General features: G+C 45.4%; 1 protein-coding gene across 2 annotated transcripts in view; it reads right to left on the bottom strand.

Moving 5' to 3' along the window:
- Positions 1-418: 418 nt before the first annotated feature.
- The window catches only part of wnt5b (wingless-type MMTV integration site family, member 5b), a 71,074-nt gene continuing 48,750 nt past the window's right edge, over positions 419-22,742 (bottom strand). For both annotated transcript variants that reach the window (XM_064343382.1, XM_064343380.1), the window contains exons 2-5: positions 13,544-13,695; positions 12,270-12,517; positions 9,725-10,017; positions 419-2,555 (exon numbers count right to left, since the gene is read on the bottom strand). In XM_064343382.1, the coding sequence (XP_064199452.1) occupies positions 2,097-2,555; positions 9,725-10,017; positions 12,270-12,517; positions 13,544-13,656 (1,113 nt within the window). In that variant the 5' untranslated portion in view covers positions 13,657-13,695 and the 3' untranslated portion in view covers positions 419-2,096. The remainder of the gene's footprint in view (positions 2,556-9,724; positions 10,018-12,269; positions 12,518-13,543; positions 13,696-22,742) is intronic.

A 22,742-nucleotide genomic window follows, 5' to 3' on the forward strand; every position in this document is an offset into this window, starting at 1 on the left:
AGGCAAGACGCTTTGCACGGTCTGCATCATTTCACCATTGGCTTTGTTAATTTTACACAACACGCTCTCCACTCTTCCAAGGGAAATGTACCAGGGCCCAGGCTGGGGTACTGAGATGTGCTTATTGACCGATGGTCTTGACATAAATGCAAAGCAGAAGTGTGGTTAATCTAACCACTAAGCAGAACAGCTGCAGGGACAGGGAAATATATAACAGCCTCAATGCAGTTTCTTTAACTTATCAAATGATGCAATTTGATTTTAGTTTAAAGACCTTCAGTCATACGACATAAAGAATATATCCATGAATGGCCATATAATCATTGCAGACCTTTCATTGTTTGACTGATAGGTCCGCTACTTTTCACACTTGAGAGATAATAAGAAATCTAGTGGAATAATTCAAAAGAAGGGTACATTTTTCAAAGGAATACAATAATTATTGTTTTAATGTTACTGGATTGAAGAGGAAAAAGAGATACATATACACACTGAGGATATAATCATGAGACAGTAGTTGTTTGAGATAATATAAAAATCTGCAGATGGCTTTTTGTCTGTTTAATTGGGATTACCTAATAGGACAATTATTTACAGGTTTTTTCAAAAACACTCATCAAAGGACAGGTTAGGTTGGGATTGGTCTCAATGCAGGAGGATTAAATGGGAACCAAAGAACCACTTTGTGGTAAAAAAATTTTTTAAACTGTGGATACTGATAAACAAAACAATATATAAAATGTATAACAGGAAAAGCAAGTAATACAATGTTCTTTTTTGCCAGTTTTCTCCCACTATAAATGTGCACCAATTTCCCTTTCACACTTTCCATACACACTAATACATTTCTCACACCATTTGCACCTTCTTATCAAGGCTGCTCATTTTTTAAATTTTAATCTCAGACTGAATAGCACAAGCAACTGTACTGTCACACCTGTGAGCTTGAACAATTTCCTGGATTTTTCAGCAGAAGAAATCCTTGACAGGATAAGTTTCTGACAAAAAGCCAGTATCCTTCAATGATCAGTATCTCATGTGGGTGGGTAACATTTTTTTTAACCAGCCCAAACTATGAAGCTGTTTTTGTCATGTGACTTGCAGTAAACCCATTTACTCTGTCAGTGCTCTCTGAAAGACATGAAACACATTGCGAGGCCTAGAGGTGAGAGGTGAGTATTTGGCGTGTTTTTTTGTGCTTTTCTGAGGTGTCCTAATTTATTAGGCAGTGTCTCCAGACCAGTCCAGGGGTTCAGTTCCACCCCCCTGTTTAACGATGTCCATGGGCATCTTGTCAATCATCTTATCTCCTGCACTTTCTTCTTTAGGATAAGGCCCCCTGGGCACTCCGTAATGGATCCATACAACCTGACAGCACAGGCAGGTCCCCTGCTCACCATCTGCTACAAAATGCAGGATGGCAGGGGCACCAGTAGGGGGCTCTGGGTCTGTGTCTGCACTGTGGAATGGGAGGGCAGTTTGATGTGGTGACACACATGCACTCAAGCACATGCTGTGGCCAAATGTGATAGTAAGTGTGCAAGATGCGCGTTGTCACATCCAAACATCTCAGAGCTATATGAGGGGCAGGGCAAGGGGTGGCCAGGGGTGGGGTGTCAGAACTATAGTCTGGTGGGGGGAGGGAGGGACTGAGAAAAACACCTAAAAGCAGTTTCTGAGATGACTGGGTGGAGGTCTCCCCTTTGTCCCCCACTTTCTGTCTCTGTGTGGAGCCTGCGAGAGGAGATTCTTCCAAGGGCATGTCCCACAGCCCACCAGAGAGGTCACGGTCTGCCCCCTGGAAATTCGGAGGGAGCCAACCAAGATGTAAGAAACAAGGAAAGAAAACGGCACCTTATTATCCTTGTGTCCTGCCATTCAAAGTTCCCCTCCCTTTTCTCGTGCGCTCGAACCAAGATACAAAGTCTTATTAAATTATTATCTTCTGTTTGTTTACTAAATTATATACTTTATTATTTATTATTATTATTTAAGTTCATGTACTCTGCTTCTCCTCTTCCTTGCCTATTGTCTCCTCAGCCCACCCCACCCCAGCACAGCCCCACGCCCTTCTGTCCGTCCAGCCCGCCACGCCCCTACTTGCAGACGAACTGGTCCACGAGGGAGGTGCAGCGCTTGCACTTGACGTAGCAGCACCAGTGGAACTTGCAGTGGCAGCGCTCGTGCTTGTAGGTCTTGAACTGGTCGTAGCCCCGCCCGCAGCACATGAGCTCGCAGCCGTCCATGCCCTCCGAGGTCTTGTTGCAGAGGCGGCCCTGGGTCCCCAGGGAGCCCGTGGTCTCGTTGCGGAGGCAGTAGTCCGGGCTGGGGTCGATGTAGACCAGGTCCTCCGGCGTGGGGGTGTTGAAGCGGTTGTTGACCAGCTCCAGCTTGCCCTTGCGCCCGATGCGCATGGCCGCCGCGCTGTCGTACTTCTCCTTCAGGAAGTCGCCCACGCGCCGGAAGTCGGCCAGCTGCAGCCAGCAGGTCTTCAGGCTGCAGGAGCCGGACACGCCGTGGCACTTGCAGGCCACGTTGGCCATGTTATACGCAGCCTGTCAGACAGAGAGAGAGAGGGCGGGAGGGAGAGAGAAACATTGAGATTCCATTTAAGTCATTTTGAGGAAATGGTAAATTAATATTATAGCACTCAACTGATGGCTCTCAACTAACTCAACTGCAATCACCGAAACATCTTCAAAGCACTTGCTAAGATACAGTCAATCACTGTGTTTAATGAGAGGGCATCTGAAATGGCCACACTAAAAAGCATTTAAAAGAATTAGGTAGAGAGAGAGAGAGAGAGAGGCTGGGAAGGAATGAGAGAGTGAATCATGTAAGAGACACTGTGTTCCTGGAGCAGTGTGGTTCCTTCAATGATTATTGATGCAATGCTGACCCCTTCTGGCTGATTCAATGAACTGCAGCCTAAAGGTGTGCATTTCAACAGTCAGCTACTTCCTCTTTGAGAGGATAGTCACTGTCCACAGACTGGTCTCTTTACATACCACTGAATGAGACCAGCAGATTGACCACTTAAGAAACAAAGGAGTGAATGGCCAAACGTCCCCACAATACACACAATGCTGCAATCAGCTGAGACTCCAGACAGACCACCTGCTGATATATTCACTAATACCCCCAGCTGTTCCAACACAGAAAAACGACTCTAAATAAACTTTACTCTTACATTTAACAATATACATGTACATATTTAAATACACATACATATATATATATATATATATACCCAACTCAATTTCTTCAGCATTGGTATTCAACCATTTTTGTTTAGGAATGAGCTCATTTTGCCATTACACCTGTAGAGAGAGACGGATCTTTCATATTGTTGAGACCAGCTATCAGTGAGTCCAGACAAGACACTGGTGAGCTGTCCAGACTTGCAGAAGAACAAACAGTTCAGACCCCAGACCAAAGACCGGAGACCCTGGCCTTCAAGTAGCAGGGAGAGAGACAGCGAGAGGAGAATCACAAGCACTGCAGGGGTCGCATGAGTGCAGGTCAGCACCACTGAAGCTCCACCAGCACCTCATCACATTCACACACCAGGACTTCATCACATTCACACACACTGAGCCTGGACAGTCTGGAGAGGCATTTTGAAACCAGAAGGTTGAGGTTTCAATACCCAAGCAGGGCAATGTTGCTGTTGTAGGCACCAGGCCATGTAGCACCCAACCTGCTACATTAAGATCCAGCAGCATGACTGGAGAACGTTAAAGCAATGGAACATTGCTCCAGAGAAAAAAAAACGTTTCCCAAACCCGCCATCTTAAAACTACCAACTACTGAACAACATTTGTGCTCCCAACTGTGGGAGGAGGAAGAGACAGTACGGCTATATTCTCTGACTCTCATAAGTGCTCTTTCCTTGTCCTTCCCCAAAATTCGCAATGTGAACCTCGTTAAAATCTCCATAGTGAAACAGACTGTTACAGCAAATGGACCTCAGAAGATCTTTAAATCCAGTGACAATAATGGATTCCGTTTGTTAAGTTGAATAAAGATAAGCATCTGCAACAGATTCCTGGTAAAGTAAGCGAACCGGTCCTGCTCAGTGGAAGTGGCGGTCTGGTCTCCATTCACAGCGGCGCGCGTTGTTAGCGGCAGCGGGGCCGCGGCAGTGGCCCGTAAACGCACATTCAGACCCCACAAAGAGAGCGCTGAACAGACTGCGCTGGAGCCTGACGGAGGACAAACGACGCTAACGCATCAACGCGTGTTTGCGGAGGCTGGAGCCACAACAGCGCATCCCAACCATATCTGAAAAGGAAACTAACACACCCTAACACACACAGACACACACACACACACACAAATCCAAGCGTCTTATCACTGCTTTCTCCTTTCTTCTCTGATTTAAGGGTGGGTCAAGCAGCCAATAACCCCCCCCCCCCCCCCACACACACACACGCAAACACACACACTTACAGCACATACACACACCTACAGACACACACACACTCTCCCAACTCTAAACCCTGAGTTCTGAGCAGATGAGTCTGAGTTTTAACTCCTGCTTTTCTCTTGTTGTTTTAGTTGATTAGGGGGGGACCCCACACCTCCCACCCCCCCAGCCTCGCCTCCCCCCCACATCCCAACTGCAGACAGATATGCGCTCCCTGTCTGTGCTCAGCCTTTTAAAAGGTCCCGCGGTGTCCTTTGTGTCTGTGTCCGGAGGGCCTTTTTCGCCCGTGCGCTTGGCATGGCCACATCAAAGGGGCCGCTCTGCCTTCACGAGGGGCCCTCGGTGGCTTCGGCCTCACACCTCACCGGCCCCCATTTAACAAGCCCGCTGCTGAGGGGCTTAAGGGCCGCCACAGGGCTTTCAAGTATGAGACCCCTCCCCTCCCCTCCCCCAACCCCCCTACCCCGAAGGCCCCCAGGGCTCGTCCACAGCTGCCCGAGTCCAAGCACTCCTCTGCTTACCTGTACCTGCACACAGAGCTCTCACACCTTCAGCTCACGCCCTGTCAGCAGCCTCACCTGCACACCTGCACACCTGGCTAGCCCACTAGGAAAGTGGTGGGGTGATGACTGATGTCAATACACTTCCTCTGCTCCTGGATTTCTCATGCTTTCTCTCTCTCTCTCTCTCTGTCTCTCTCTCTCTCTCTCTCTTTCTTTCTCTCTCACTCAGGGTAATGCCACCCACTATCTCCTCATAGCATCTCCTGATAACCTGAGACACTTCCTGTAGCAAACCCTTCTACCCCCCTTCTGCTCCCCTCCCCCAAACAAGCACACACACACACACACACAGGGACACACACACACGTACACAGGGTATCCACTCAGCGCCTAGCACACCAGATTTTGACCTCCCGACCCCCCTGGAACTCTGGAGAGTCCTGATGCCGTTGTAAATAAAAACCATGGGAAGCATTAGGTCTCACCCCAACCTATCAGCGTGTCAGAAAACAAAGCCGTATTCATCTTTCTTTTTTCAAGTTTTCCACATCACAAAGCAAAATGATAGAACGCGTTCCCTAATAAACCGTAAAACCGCAAGGTGACGCCACGCTGCAGTGAGGTCCTCCCTCCCCGTGAGAGAGCGCCTGATCGCGGGGCGGGAGAGCGGAACCGGGCTCCTTTTAAACGGCCAGCCCTGCCGGGCGTTCGGCCCTACCCGCCGGGCGCAGCGACACCGGAGCTCGCCGCAGGGTCCATCCATCTCTCTCAGGGACAAACCCCCGGGAGCTGGAACAATAAGAGCTGCCGCAACAGGCGAACAGAGAGGAGGCTGGGTAAACAAGAGCCCGAGAGGAGGGGGGACTGCGGAGCGGAGGAATCACCAAATACCTATACAAATTCATACAAAAAAAACTCCATCGTGGAGAAAACCACGGATTCATAAGAAAAGGCTCAACGTGATACATTAGTACTGAGCATGTGCTGCTGAGTTATAGGACTGCTTTGCTCTGCTCGGGGTCTTACTGATGAATAGACTCACAATCCTATACTGTCAGACCAGTAAGAGACTATATTTTAGCACGTCAGAAAAGCAGCGTCCAGATGGCTTTTATTTTAAGTTTCAGAAAGGATGAAACAGGAACGCTTTGGTGAAATGTGTCCGACGTTTCCCCTTTTCAATTCTCCTCACATTCCTGTCAGTTTCGACATCTGTATATGCGTGTCTGCATCTGTGCGCGCATCTGCGGGTGTGTGGTTCGTGTTGCATATTTTCCGTGTGTGTTTTTATCCGTATGTGTTGTGTGTGGTGAAGTATGTGGTGTGTGTAGTATAGTGCGTGTGTCAGGGGGATGAGGTGGGTGCTATATGTGTGTGTGTCTGTGTGTGTGTATGAGAGAGAGAGAGAGAGAGAGAAAGAGAGAGAAGGAGAGAGAAAGAGAGAGGGAGAAAGCGAGAGAGCGAGATAGAGAGGTAGAGACAGAGAGAGAAAGAGAGAGAGTGGGGGAGAGAGAGAGAGAGAGTTGGGGAGAGAGAGATAGTAGGGGAGAGAGAGAGAGAGAGATAGTCGGGGAGAGAGAGAGTGGGGGGAGAGAGAGAGAGTGGGGGAGAGAGAGAGAGAGAAAGAGATAGTCAGGGAGAGAGAGAGTGGGGGGAGAGAGAGAGAGAGAGAGAGAGAGAGGAAGCTCCCTGCAGTTTGCTTTGTGTGGCTGAGACGCTGAGCTGCAGCCGTCTCCGCTGAGCTCCTCTGTGCAGACAGCCGTGGGAGGGGGAGCCATTGTGACCCACAGAACCGGAACCTTGTAAGGTCCCTCCCCGTCGCCGGGGCTCACGCCTCTAAGCTGAGACGCTTCAGGGGCCGCGCTCGGCCCTCCGATACGCTCCTGACTCCACCACAAAGGGCCCGGCCCCGCCAAGAACGACAAATCCCCCGCAAACAAGCCCAAAAGAAAGGGCCCCGCTGCCTGCGGGGCCAAACAAACCAGTGAAACGACCCCCTACCCCCCACACACACACACCCGTCTTCACAGAGCCCAGCTTCCGTCCAGCATGAGCAACAAAAAAAAAAAAAAAAAAAAATCCAGCTGTCGAGCACTGATCTCCGGCTGTGATCTACCAAGCTCGAAATGGGGGGGGGAGGCTCGAAGTCCCCTGCTGGGGGACAGGTATCTGAAGCCGGCTGCGCCTCATTGGCCTCCGCAAACCGAAACTCTGATCTGATGCTAAAGATGTAATCTCCTCCATCTCAGCCCCGCCCCCGCCCCCGCCGGGACCATCCAGCCAGCACCGTCCAATCCAGGCCTTGACCTCTTTAACCTCTCGGAACTCCGGACAGGAACGCAACTCTGGAAGTTTCTTTAATGAGAGGGGAACGCTCTCCTCTGTAAACACCCTGAGTAAACGCACTTACTGGAAAACACATGCTGGAGGTATTAGAGCTGAAGATGGCCCATTGAAAACAAATGGGATTCCTGAGCACTGGTAAGAATACGAAGCTACTTTGGCGATGATGCTTCCTCGGGGTGGCTCTGTCGCTTATTTTGGGGGAAGAGCACGGACATTCCTGCGTCCTGCGCTATCGCCCTGGATTGACTGACATGTTCCAGCGCTTTCCGGGGAGCAATAAGCCGCCCGTCACAGGGACGGCCCATCTGGACGTGTCAAGAGGCCAAGCCTCACTCCCGTCTCTGTGCGGTGGGGGATGGGCACGGGTGCAAAACTGAGGTCCAGGACATGAGGCTAGAGATCTCACCAGCTACCAACTGGACCTGGCCCGCTATTCCGCCGACCTCAGACAGCCAGCTGCTGCCGGCCTGAAAGAAGGAAAGGAGTCCTGCGCACAGACAATAGCCGAAACGGCGAGCTAGTGAACCCGACGGGGGTTAGCCAGCATCATTTCAAAGGGCTCTTATATCCAAGTTCCCTTGGATTTTCTATCTCAGTGACCCTATTTAAGAGGACCTTAAACTCGGGAGTAATTCCAACGAAAGAGAGATTACTCCTTTGCACCCCCGCCCCACCCCACCCCACCCCATGAAAGCGTCTTTTAACACAGAGCTGCAAGTCCAGGGCTTTAGCCCCCATTCCGAAAGGAATGTGCTTTGACCCTCTGACCTCCCGGACTCCAAGGGCATTAGCCTCAATGCGTGGCCATTTGGTCACTTCCAATCAATTATCAATCCCCCACCCTGGCAATTAAGAGCGCCTTTCCCGCACACAAACATTCTGCCGTGTGTCTGTTTATTGATTTTTATTGTGCTTGGTTTGGGCGGACGCTGGGCTACAAGGCTTCAGTCACAGTCCCCCTTGTTAGTCAGCTACGTTGTTTGTTTAAGTGAGGCACTGGTTCCTACTCTGATGTCATTCAGATGTCGACCTCAAATAAAAATAAACCTGACAATTAAGAAGCTCAATAAAGTTAATTGATATCTTAGAAGTCGCCAATATTGTTGCCTCTGCTGACCATATGTGGTTGGATCCTGGGCCTCAACCCACTTAGAATGGAAGACGAAGAAAAAAACGACAAACCCAGCCACTCCCAACCCCTACTCCCCACTCCCTCTGTCTCTGTCTCCCTCTCTCTCATTGTCTGCTAAACCTATTCACAGAGAAAGGGAGAATTCATTTCAAGTTCTGTCTTTCCTTGGCCTAGCTGCACAGCAGCCAGTACCCTTCCCCACTTAGTTCAGAAGTCCAGCTAAAGGCCCAGACTGTGCCACAGCCTCAAACATCAAACCCATCACCTCAAAGCCCCTTACAGTCACCGCAGCACCCAGGCCTTTACAGTAGGACTGTCAGTATCCTGGACCAGAAATAACACTCAGCACCCTCAGCCAGAAAAACTAGACCCACATGCCAGCCCCAAATCTCCAAAATCAAAATCCAACTGAGCTCCTCCAGTTAAAATGCAGAATATGTGCAGGGCTGAAATTCCCATAAGTGCCCAACGTGGAAGACAAATTGTTTTTACCTTAAAACTGGCAATAAATGTCTGAGGTAACCATGTGAGTTAACGGTGCAATGAACTGCTTGAGTTAATGAATTCATGGTTCAGTAACGCAATGAAAATCAGCAGACCCTGTACACCTCAAAAGACCTTAAATGTGAACGGGGGGCTGCTGGGTAGCTCACTCGACAAAAGCTGCACTTGCGGCGCATGAGTGAACACCACGGTATCGGATCGAACCCAACCCAGTGCTGACTGTACCGACAGCCCCACAGTGGCGGCACATAATTAGCTTTGCATCACTCAGGGATATGAGAGGGATACGGTCAGTAGGCATATAGCATTGCTCATTGCTAGAGCGACTCCTGCTGGCCGTGGCGTATGTGCGGCCTGGGGTGTGAAAAGAAGCTGCTGGCTGGCAGGCGCGTGTTTCGGAAGAGAACCATGGTATTCCAAATTCGAGCGGGATTGAAAAGATGAAAGGAGAAGGTGGGACTCTCAGCTGACACATCCTGTCAAAGCAGTATCTCCCTGGGCAGTGCGCCCCACAGCTCAGGTTAAATCCTGTTACACTGTTACAGCAGTCAGCAGGGTACTCTCCACCTCACTGCACAATAGCGACTCCTCTGGTCAAGTTGGGTGCCTGCGGGAATGCAATCTTCCAGCGTAATATCTAACCAGCTTAGCTGGGACGCACATGCCGCTGTTTATTGCATGGGGATTCAGAAGCAATTGGACAGGCTTAGACGTGCGATTAGCAACAAAAATGGGAGAAGAAACAGAAGCAGATGTGGAGGGTTATTTGACAAAAGGAGAGGGAGGCCGCAGAGGCGCGGGTGGACTCACCTGCCGTCCGGCCTCGTTGTTCTGCAGGTTCATGAGGGTGCGCGCGTGCTCCTCGGAGCCCTTCGGGTAGTTCTTCTCCCGCTCGCGGGCGTCCACGAACTCCCGGGCGAAGCGGTAGCCGTAGTTGACGTTGTCGCCGCAGCCGCCCCACAGCCAATCGCGGGGCAGGTCACGGGGTCGCGCGGCCCGACTGCACCCGCAGGTGGACAGCTCCCCCTCGCGGCACGCCCGGCTGACCGCGTTCACCACGCCCGCCGCGCTGATGGCGTAGGTGAAGGCGGTCTCTCTGCTCCCTGACAGAGGCAAACAGGGGGGAGAAACGGGCCTGAATACGCCGATAAAACTGTCAGGCTCCATCCGTTTCCGTTTCCACAAAAACACCACCTCCTCAAACCACAAGGCATTCATTTTATGAGTGAAAAGTAGCCATGGAATTTGTTTTTCAAAGTAAAAGCCACAAAATGTCAAGATACAATGTGTAAATATAGCACGTGTCCTTAAAAAGCGCAGACAAAAACAAGCAAACCCAGAAGGTTACAGGTTTGATTCTGTCACTGCTACAGTGCCCATGAGCAAGATATTTATTCTGAATGGCTTGTGCAAATATCCAGTTGGATAAATGGATAAAGTGCAAGATGCATAAACCACCGTGGATAATGGGGTCAGTAAATGAGTGTTTTAGGGGAGTGCTGAGATGGTCTGCTTTCTATCCCAGCCCAATGCATTCCGTAGAAGAACAAAGGTTTAAGATTTAACATAATTTTGCTTAAGCATGTAGAAAATGCCAACTATCAATCTGTATGAGTCTCCCTGTGCGGCCAGGTGTTCGATGCTCCACCATGGCACTGTCCGTACCGTTATACCATCTTTATGTGTTACCCTCTCTGTTTTCTGCCAGACTAAATAAAAAACTAAAAATACATAAGGAAGGCAGAATGACTGCCAACCCTTTTTATATATATAAAAAAAGATTTGCAGAACAAAGCTGTAATGTTTTGATGCTTTTAAACAGAACTATGAATTAAAAATAGATGGTTGTTTTATAAATGTATATGTTTGAAAATGTGTCACGACTTTAGTTAATAAGTAAAGATGATCATATCTAATACAGCAAATTAACCCAATAACACTACATCCCAATAAGTACTTGATAATGCATGAAAACAGTGTTAGTATACAATTCGACACAATGAAACAAGGTGACCTTATTATTGGGATTACAAAAAGAAAAATGCATACAGTTTTCTAAAAAGACAAAAATTGCTTTAACCCACGTTTAAAAAAATAGCAAAGCAAGGGAGAAATATAGCAACAGAACAGTGATGTTGAACCTCTCTTGACATATTTGTTCCTTCATTAACAAAAATTAATAAAAAGGTAGTAACTACTTTGACGAATCAACCTATGAGTGTATTTTGATGTCAAGTGAAAATGTTCCTAATCGTTGGATATTGTGAGTAAGAAACTCGGGAATTCTTTAGAGTGCTGGCTGTCAAAACATAAAGATAAGTATGTACCAATGTATGGCTCCTCAAACACTTTCCATCTGCTTTACATATGTTACCTGGAATATTTGTTTTCAGAATAAGTCATCTGGAATGCAGAACCCATAGTTCATAAATACTTTCCCCATTTAAGAATTTAACCCGCGTACACTGCCGTCTGGATAATATTATTAATTTGGTCGTGTTTACTACTTATTAAGGTGTGAATCTGACCACTAAAGGACTGATAAGTCTTGATTGAAACTATGTAGAATATTGCTTAGAGGCGGCCAGTATCAGCCGAAGCCACACTCTCGAAAACTCACATGAAACGTCATCTTGCTCGGTTACGTACGCTCATAAAACGTGCACTGGTTACATATTCTGCCAGCGCGTCTGCGGCCTTAGGGCATTTTATTGGCCATTGGACCGAGACTTCAAATAGAACCCCGGATCTCCCGACTTCGTGTCATCGTGTAATTGCATTTCAAAAGGGGCTGCAGACAATGGCGGGCTAACACCTCAATATAAACCTCGCGATTGACTGCAAATAACTCCTTTGCTATTTAGAACGAGAAAGGAGGGGGTCGCTTGGTTCGCCCACCTCATCCGCATTGGACTTAAAGACACCTTACACCCCGTTTCCCTGCCGAACGGAACTAACACCCAGCTGTCGAAAGCGAAAACTTTTTGTCGATGGTTTATCAAGGTCGACAGAAGCAGTTACCGCATTTCCACAATAATACCGTCTCAACTTTTGACTGCCCAATCTAACATAACTTATAAAATAAATAAAGAAGGCAAAATATCACAAACGAAACACAGAAAAACAAGTAGGCTAGTTATTCTGTGTACTAATAAATGTATACTGAAGGTAGATACCCTAATATTAAATTGGCCCCTGTAAATATGCTCACATTACGTGGCTAATTGAGGACAACGCAACATAAAATCAACATGTCAAAACGGAAAGGGGAAAAAATTAATCATTGTAGACAAGTGTCGAAATATGAATAAATTAGCGAAATGTTAAACGAACAAGTAAACTTTGCGCTGTTTACCTATTTGCATAACTCGTCCAAACACGGACGTGTTGTCCACTGTACTGCAGTTCCATCGCCTCTGTTTGAACTGGTACTGACATTCCTTAATGCCGGTCTTGGCCCCCTCGCCTATATACACCATATGGTCCTGATACAGCTGACACAGTTTTCTCTGTCCTTGGGAAAGTCCGCTCAACTGACTACAGAGCGGTTGAGCGCCGATGATGTACATCTCCGGCCTCTGAATAGGGTTCATTGCTAAAGACCTGCAAAATAAAAGCGAAACGACAGAGAGAGAGAAAGAGAGAAAGGGAGCGAGAGAGAGATTTGATATTTTTTTAATGTGACAAACGAAATAGCCTCAATCGAATGGTAGCTATACAATACATGGCTTTTACAAATGAGAACTAAAATGCTTGGAAGCACAGTTGACGAAAAACACAATGACATCACTGTAAAATGTAATCGTTGCACAGGTAATATTTCGGTGTAATTTTAGGCATGGGTCGAGGTAACTGACACACGTGGTACCAAAACAACACACAGCTACTCTGTTTGTGTCAAACTTGTTTTCACGAAAAATATATCCGTGCACAGAGGTTACACCATGTTAGTGAATAAATATGAAGAATATTCGAAACACAGTCGTCTACATTTAACTGACACCGTGTTTACATAAGTTTTAATGAACTGGAATTAAGGTATATATAAGGTATATAGCCTACATACCGACTTGAAAATACAAGGTAAATCTCAAAGAATAGGAACGATGAGTGGCCACTTTAATAATTATGAATACCTTATCGTATGACGGCGAGTCTGTGATTTTTGCGATTAAATTCCGCACATTAATTACATTCAACAGCCTTCAGAGTGCTAAGGCTATTGAGTGAAGTGCGCTTTTTCGGATGGAACATCAAGAGCACTAAATATACTGTGATACAGTATAACAGGTCAAAGCAGCCACTTAAAAACAAAAAGAAATAAAATGTTTTTTTTATTTGTATTTTTGTTAAACGTTAATTTTCTTTCCTTCCAAATCCTGACCATTTGTGCCCCGGCGCTGCAAGGTAAATATTTTGACAAAGCCTCACATTTGTCTTGGGCTTCTCTGTTGCATTCGGCGCCTCGAGACTCTAGCACAGATGCAATACGTCACTGAATCGTACCTGCATGCCTATATGTCACCACAGCCAATCTCAGTGCATGAAAAACTCAGGACAATCAATGTATTAAGCAATCTTTTTCTGTCGTTCAGTTATGTAACGTTTATTAAGAAAATTCTGACTTACCACCAAGAGTTCGCATCCACCAGCACTTGTGAGCTACAGGCAATGAGTGCGACGACCAATAGTAAGTGTATCCCAACACTGGTACACTGCCCCTCGGTCATCCTGGTATTCATGTCCCCTTGAACCAGAGGTAGAAACGTAGCACTCCTCTTCTGAAACCGCCAGAGAAAAAAGGTAAAATTGTAATTTTCCTTTTGCTTGGTAAAAAAAAAAAAAAAAAAAAAAAATTAGAAACCAAGTGCCACTGGCAAACACTGCCTCTCCGTGCTATCAGGATGAGCGGTTGTACTGTTTGTCTAAGTTTTTACTCGTTTTGCATTTATGCATTAACTCGATTTTAAGTCCTAATTTTAAGCCTTCCTAACGCAAGCCCGTCTCTACATAAATCTTAATTCCACCAAAAATCTCATCCAGTGCTGTCTAGAGGAGAGTCCATGTCAGAGAAATATAAATTCGGACATCAGGGGAAAAAATCTTCATAAGTGGTTATGAACCAATTCTGAAATTATGGGAATGATCTAATCGAGGAACGAGAGGTGACAAAAATACTTGTTAGAGTCATAAAATAAGGCAACTATCACTTATTCCGTACGGTACGACCGTCCTTCCTCCTACTGACTCAGATCACTTTCTCAATTACACTCCGATATCCTCAACTCGCTCTCTTTTCTCAACTCTCCCTTCTTTCTCCTCCCTCCCCTTGTCCCCTTTTTGCTTAGCATAAAATAGGCAATGGGAGGGACGATGTAGAAGAACACGAACCGTCTCTGTCATTTCACAAAGCACGGGGACCACCGGAGTGTTAAGAAAACATTGAAAAACGCCAAATGGGCAGAGACAGTGGTCCGTTATAACGTTTGCAACAGGGCCAAGGGAAGCAATCTAGTCACCAATATTGGATTTGTTCCCTGGACTTCTGGAGCAGCCCATATCACTTACACACCCACGCGAGCGCGCGCGCGGACACACAGGGTTCAGTGACATAGGGTTACAATATCTTGCGATTTTCGTATTCGGCCGTTATCATCGAGATTCACAGTAGCAGCCTAACTGCGAATTACAGCGAGAACGTTTAAAGTGCTCAGTGTTCGGTATAAAAAGTGTACGTGTAAAGAAAAATGCATGGGAGGAACCTCCACTCACCACTTGTCGTCATATTATTATATATTTTATTTTAATTTGGAGGAGTGAGTGATGGTTCTATATTATGTTTTCGCTCTAAAAATGCTTAGGCAACAACGAATAAGTCATGTCATGTTAATGAGAGAGAGAGAGAGAGAGAGAGAGAGAGAGTAACAATGGAACTAACGAATTGGAAAATTTCAGTATTCTGTCCAGTATTCCCAGTTCAAGTGCGTATAATCCTTTTTACCGCCACTAGAATGGTTTGTTTGAATAAACGTGAGTGCTTTGTGAAAACGCTAATCTTCTCTAGTTATGAAAATAAAAGCAAAGCGCCAAACGCTTCACTACCACTTTATTTAAAACCTTTATAAAATCTCAAAGCATATAAATCAGTCTATACAATGACATTACCCACAAAAGAGAATAGATATTCCGATAAATGAATGATTTCTAAGATTAGAGTGGATTTATGAATAAATACAAATTATATTTAGCCTACTTTCTGTGAAACTTTGGTAACAAAACTTTGGTAACAAAACTATGTCAAATCAATTTAGGCTAGTTTACAGTTAGCTGTTTTTTTTTTTTTTTTTTAATGACGTCTTCTAATGCGTGTTTGAGAGGAGGTGGCTACGGCCTGTCCTTCTGTATGACCTGCCAGTGCAATATTGTTTTGGTGAATTTACAGGTTGTACCGGCTGTAAAAACAGACTGAGCTCATCCCGTCACATGTCAAAACGATTTAACAGCTTCAACCATTTCAAGACGAGAAGGTCCACACAGGTAAGCGGCTAATTTCCTGCTCTTTAATATTCTTTTCACTGCGGTACGCGGCCAGGTCAGAGTAGTGGCTAATTAGTAAGAGACGCCACTCGATTTCCGAACGGCGTCTGCATGATAAAGCGCGGGCTCGAGAGCAGCCTTTCATCCTTCGTAATCCACACACCCTTCAAAGCAGTGATCTGTTTTAACGCGGGAGTCGTCGCCAGGACAGCTTTTAAATATGCTGGATACGCAGCTACGTCAGATGTCTATCCCTGTGTTATGCATTACGAGTAATATTAAATACAGAAGAAGCCCTGTTGCCTTTGACATTATGTATTTTCTCAACTTAAGCAGTCAGAAGTAATATCTTTGGTGAATTGCATTACAATGCCCTCCAAACGTATGGGAATGATAGAGTGAAATTCATTATTTTTACTATATACTTAAGGCATTTAAGATTTGAGATCAAGAGATGAATGTGAGGCAAAACTGCAGACTATCAGCTTTTATTTCAGGGTATTTACGTGCATATATGTTTTAACATTTTACAGAAACAGCTGGAGTCCCCCCATTTTCAGCTGTGCAAAAGAAAGTCAACAGATGACTGACCGGTGTTAATTGTTGCTGGTGTTTCCTTTAGCAAGGATTGTTCACTCATACAAGAGCAGTGAGTGTCTAGTCTTGATGACAGATGAATCCTAAGAGCTGTGAAGAAAACCCCTAAAACAACGGTCCCTGACATCACCAGCAGTCTCCAGAGGGCAAGAGTGAAAATATCACAAGCCACCATAAAACAGAAGACTGAGAGCAGAATAATAAAGGAAGATGCAAACATCTCATCAGCAGCAAGAATCGAAAGGCCAGATTAGAATTCACCACAGAATACAGAGATGAGACTGAAGAGTTCTGAGACAAAGTTTCACGGACAGATATGACCAAATAAACCTTCATCGAAGCCGATGTAAAGTTGAAAGTGTGGGAAAAGGAAGGGAAAGCCCATGAACCAAAGCACTCCTCATCTGTGAAATATTGTGGAGGTAGTGTCATGGCTTGGGCATGTATGGCTGCTTCTGGAACAGGCTCACTCATTTTATTGATGATGCAATGGAGGATGACAGCAGTACGATGAATTTGGAAGTGTACAGACAGGTTTCGTCTGACTATGTACAAAGAAACTCCAGCAGCATCGGCCGACATTTCATCCTGCAGCAAGACAATGTCCTCAAACAAACTGCTTATGCAACCGAAGCATTCATCAAAAGTGGAAGGTTTTGGACTGGCTAAGTCAGTCACCTGATTCAAATCCAATCGAGCATACATTTCACTTTATGTAGAGGACACTTAAGACAGAAGTCCCCAGAAGCAAAGATCAACTGAAAGTGGCTTCAGTGAAGGATTGGAAAAGCATTTTCAAAGATACCAAACAATTGGTGATGTAAATTGGTTGTACATTTGGGCTACGCAACCAAATATTAGACATTATTGCTTTGCTTTACTTTTAAATTAATCTGTTAACTAACTTTTGCACAGCTGAAAATAGGGGAACTCAACATAAAACAGGTGCTTCTGTAAAGTTGTGAAACATACAGACATGTAAACACCATGAAATAAAAGCTGATTGTCTGTACTTTTGTCTCATATTCATCGTTTGATCTCAAATGAAAATGCCTTAAGCACATAGCAAAAATAACAAATTTCACTCTACATTTCTCATACTTTTATAAAGCACTGCATATTCGAGTGAATCTGCCAAAGACATTCTTGGCAAATTTGAGATGAAATACATTGGACTCTGGGCTCAAATGAATCCTTTATTGGCATGGTAAAGTGTCTTGCCAAAACAAATGACACTAATATGAGAATAACAAAGAGTAATATGAATATCTAGAACCCTTGGGACCGTGTCTTCATGTGCAGTGGGCCTGTAACTAGATCCGACACATTACTGTAGCCTACATAAGCCTGTGTTAATATCAACAGAAGAGATGGCTCCACTCCTGGGTCCTGGGGGTGCAGACAGTGCTGAACCACATATTCCAAAAGCAATTCAGATTATTCATTTACCTTAAGAAAATACCCCAGGGAACAATGAAGAGTCACCATTGCCAAAAAATTAACAACTGATCATTTTGCTGTATTTCATTTCATGATCATACCAAGGAAAAAGCCACATTAATTTCATGCTCTCTTTTTTTGATTGACAACTCTAATCCCACCCAAATTTGGAATGTTCAATTTGCCAACGATGTAGTCGCCTGCTCATATAGGGCCCCTGCTGCAGAGACCCAGACGTGCAGAGGGCAAGGCTCGGGGGCCCCGACGGCCAACAGGGGTCGCTTGAGCAGTGAAATCTGCTATTCCCGCCGACTGAATCCCACCCATACATCCCTTGGGCGACACGAAGCCAATTCTGGGCCGCCAGCCAAAATCGGCACTGGCACTGCTTTTTGTTTATTTATTTATTATCATTCTTATTATTATTAATAATAATTTTATTGATTTTGTTCAATTATCATTTTTATATTTATTACCTAAAACAGTATGGGCAGCAAAAACAGTAATACCTAGAGCTATGAAACTTGAAAAGAATGCTCCCCCACCCCCACCCCCTCCCGAAACCCTCACTACTCATGTTATGCCAATGATTCCTAGTGGCCAGATGGTGGCGCTGTTATGGGGCGATATGGCCAGATGGGGCGATATGGCTCAGGAGGTAAGAGCGGTTGTCTGGCAGTCGGAGGGTTGCTGGTTCAAACCCCGGCCTGGGCGTGTTGAAGTGTCCTTGAGTAAGACACCTAACCCCTAACTGCTCTGGCGAATGAGAGGCATCAATTGTAAAGCGCTTTGGATAAAAGCGCTATATAAATGCAGTCCATTTACAATTTATGCAACCATTTATGTTTTGACCCCTAACTCCTGAGCTGTGTGGTCTAGAATCAAAATTATTTTCCTTCAAGATTCCCTGCCTCATGCCAAACAAAACCTATATTCCCAATTCAATATGTGCCATTTTAAATTCTTTTGCAAAACCTACTTTTGCAAACTAGCCTGGGGCCATTTGGCTTATTGTCACCATATTAGACTTGAAAGAATCTCTGGAGTCTCAGCCTCAATAATTATCAAAAAAATGCTGACCTTTCAAAACAATATGGTCATCACACATCAATGAGAAAAATATATTCTAAAAAACCATTGGTGCTATCAGCCAATCAGATATCAGCAGCCATTTGACGGGCTCAGCAATGGACGATCATAATAAACTTGCGTATACTGAGTATATTGACTTCTTGACTTGATACCTTCTTCTAAAATTTGGGACTAGTCAGCCATTAGAGGGCTCTATAACAACTATGCAGGTTTTCAAAGAGCATATCTTTGGCTATAGTTAATGAAAAATCATATAACTCCCGTCAGTAGATCCTACTCCTTAAGATGAACAACTTTGCCTCAAGAAACAACACAGGCAACCATTTTGATTTTCCAAGATTTTGAATTTTTGACAAAACCTACTTTCGCAAACTTGTCCTAGGCCATTAAGCTGAGTGTCACCAAATTGCCTGAAGTCGAATAATTATCAAAAAAAATGTAGAAATTTCAAAACAACATTAATAAACAGTTGTGGTCGTGGCCATTTTTACTAAAACAGCTGTAACTCGTGAATGTTTTCTCCGAAAAACTTGGCAAATGTGACAGATTGCCTATGAGGCAGCATGCTAATTTAGGTGGCCTTTCACCAATAAGGGGTGCTGTAAGAGGAAAACAAGTAAAAATGCCTCTAACTCCTCAATTGCTTGACCTATCAAGCTGAATCTTTGTGCACTATGTCTTTGTGTCAGTCTGCCATTGGATGCACAATGATACAGTCATATCTGAAAAAATATGGCAGCCATCAGCCAATCAGTTGTCAGTGGGCATGTGACAGGCTTAGCTATGGTTAATCATCATGAAACTAGTATATAAATTGACCTCTAAGCTAGGGAATACCATGTAAAATTTTGGGACAGAGGCTGAACATGTACCATTTATCCAATATGTGTTGCCACATGCTGCTTGGATGTCATTAATTACCACTTGAAATTATTATTATTATCGTTATTTTTATTTTATGAAAACAGTTCTATGTGCCCTTTAATTGAACAGTCTGAAAAGGTATCTGCCGTCCAAGGACACGCACTGCCCTCTTGCGGCATAATGATGCACACATTCTGCTGAACGAATACTTCTTATATATGTTCTCAAAAAAAAAAAACTTCGTAGCCTTTTCGTCGCGTCTACTCATGTGTTTCAATGGGAAACAGGCATCTAAAAGAAAATTTGCATTTTCATTATACTATATTTTTAATGAAATGTCAGCTGGAGCGATATAAAACTTAAAGGAAACTTCTGAACATTGAAGGACAACATTGCGGTAGAGCTCTTGAGCAAAACCCAAAGCAATGCCCTGAAACAGCCAATATCCTGAAAATCTAAATCCTTTTATTTAGCAATTCCTTAAATACAAATGACGTCCAAACACATCACAAAGTGTACTTAAAAATGATTGCCTATGTTGTAGATTCGTAATTTACTCTTAATTCCAGATTACTTTTATGTTTCAATTTTGTAGCATATAGGCTACATGAAAATAGTACCTATAATACGCGCCATATAAACACTGAGTTGCAAATGTGGAAAATCATTACATAAAAAGATACGCCTTAGCGTCGATGATCAAGTAAATAGTTGTGGTTCGCTTGGTAAACACAAGGTGGCTCACTCTAGCAAGTAATCCACCCTCTAGTCCGGAAATTATTTTCTGTGGAGTTCGATGCAATAACTGTGAAACCAAGAGCAATGTCTGAAATACACGCTTATGTCATTGCCCATTCGTTTTTAACATTACCGTTATTGTTCAAGTAGCCTTTTGTCTCCAAATAAAGGAAGATAATATCCGATTTCGCTATAAAATATTTTAGAGGACTATTCTTTAAAATGCGGATGCATTTTTCAAAATATAATCGTACTCAATCTTCAGGAAAAAAATAATTATGCATTTAATCTGAAAGGTCTGATAAAATGTAGAAAACAAGCGTAATCTACCCATCCAGCAAAGTCAACGTCACCCATACGGTTTCCTATCTTCTCTGACTACTGGAAGTTGCAAATCAATGGTCTGTCGTCAGAGATCGGAAAATGAACAACTGAAACGCTCTCATTAAGCCGCGTGACGTCGCGTACCCCGTAGCTACTTATGGGGTGTCAGCCTCCGGCGAGGAAAGAGTTAAGGTACCTCTGCCCTTGTGGTGGCCTGAGGCCAAAAACTGAACAAAGCCTCCTCAAAGCGTCCTTAGAAGGACATTGTAGCCTTGGCTTCCTATACAATTCTTTTGTACTTTTATTTTAATGTACGTCACAACATTTTTTATTTTATTTTGAGGGGGGGGGGGGGTGTTGGGGGTTAAAGCTTGAATACGAATAACGTATGGAATCTGAGCGTCCCTGTGCCCATTTCCCACTTGCCCTCAGAATGTTGGGCCACACCGAGAAACAGAGCTGGAGTACCAGTTCTGGAACTGCGGCAGTCAGCTTCCTCTGTTCTCAAAAAGAGTTCATGGGTGGAGGAAGACATTTTCCATGAGGCCAAGGAGACAGAAGCAACCCTGACCGTAGCCCCAGAATGCAGCCAGTCTAATTTTACTTAATAAATAAAACACGCTGAAAAAGACGGCCAGGGCCAAGCCAGCCTCACTTAGCAGCTGTGTGTTAGGCTTCCTCCCGTAGGCAGCCTTACATGCTGGTCTGGCAAATGGCTGGCACGGGAGGCGATGATGTCACTGAAGGACACCAGTGTTGGAGGGAGGGCAAGTTATGATGTGAGTCACTCCGTCTAAGAGGACCTGCTAAATATGTAAATCAAACCGCACCTGAGAACTTCAAGCAAGAAAGACAAAAGCCTCAAAAGCAGGAGAGCTCCTTTCAATTTGGATCTGAACGTGCGTAATTACCATATGGAAGAGGAAAATGGGCTACAAAGACAGCTGTACGCCACCCCCTTCACACTCGCGCAGGCAAAAATACGACGGAAAGCCGTAAACAGCTGTGTGTGAGCCTCGTAGCAGACTGGATTTACAGTTATCACGGTCGTAATGTTCACAGGTCCACTTCTGCCCACCGCCACCTCCTTTCCACCCAAACCCTGCCCTGCCCCATTCAGTGGGCAAAAAGTCCAGAGTGAGGGTGCTGCTGAGTGGGCCACTGGCGGGGGGGGGAGGGTTGGCCAGCTGTGTGTCCCAGGGTGCATTGCGGCAGGCGCTGGGAGATCAATGGGATGGCAGCTCTGACAGATCTCTGTGGTGAGGTGTCTGAGCGAGCGCCTGCTGTATATCATTAAGTCTAAGTCTGCTCTGACTGCTGCCTGTGACTAACCCAGATAGCAGCCAGACTCCCAAATCAAAGACATGTGGGCTGCACACAGCTCTCTTTCTCCCTCTCTTTCCTTTCTCTCTTCCTCCTCGCCTTCCCCTGCATTCTCCCTTTCTCTCTGGCACTTCCCTTGCTCCCCAACTCACACCCCATCTCAGTGCTGTTCTCGTTCTTTGGGTGACACAGACTCTGTGTGCTCTTCATCCCATGGGCCCCGGAACGATCCTCTCTCCTCTTCCTCGTCTCCCTCGTCTTCTCACCCACTCCCTGACCTCCTCCTCACTCGCCCTCCTTGCCTATTCTTCCCCCTCTCTCCTCTCCCTCTCACTTTCTTACACCATGCTCGTTCCTTATGACTCTCTCTCCGCTCCTTTCTTCTACCTCTCTTCACTTTCCCACACATCCTTACTCAGCCCCTCCCTCTTTCTGCCTCTTCCACTCTCTTCCTCCCTCTTTCAGCCTCGCCCTCTCTCTCTCTTTCCCTCCCATCCTCCTTCCATCTCTCCCTCCCTCCCTCCCTCCCTCCCTCTCTCCTGATTGCTGGCAGTGGATGACTCAGACAGGCTGAACTAGCTGTGAAGTAGTGAAGGAGTGGGAGAGGCGCTCCCTCTGGCTGCTCGTCCCCGTGCCCATACGCTTTCTCCGGCGACTGAACAGGAAAGAGACGGGCGGACTGGCGCTGCATCAGTCGCTGCTCCATTATGGCGATGTATTGCCAGTGCTTTTTTTAAAAAAAAAAAAGCCCCTCAGGGTCTATTTGTACACAGTAAATAGTCTGATGCTGCTTGCAAGAAGGGGAGCGAGACGACAACAAAAAAGTGCTACACAGTCCCTTCAGAGTTTAGAGACCAGACGTGCTTTATCCACTGAGAAAGGAGTTCCTTGTCTGGACTTGTAACAGTGTCCC

This window comes from Anguilla rostrata, chromosome 7, assembly GCF_018555375.3.
Source record: "Anguilla rostrata isolate EN2019 chromosome 7, ASM1855537v3, whole genome shotgun sequence".
In the NCBI taxonomy this organism is placed as follows: Eukaryota; Metazoa; Chordata; class Actinopteri; order Anguilliformes; family Anguillidae; genus Anguilla; species Anguilla rostrata.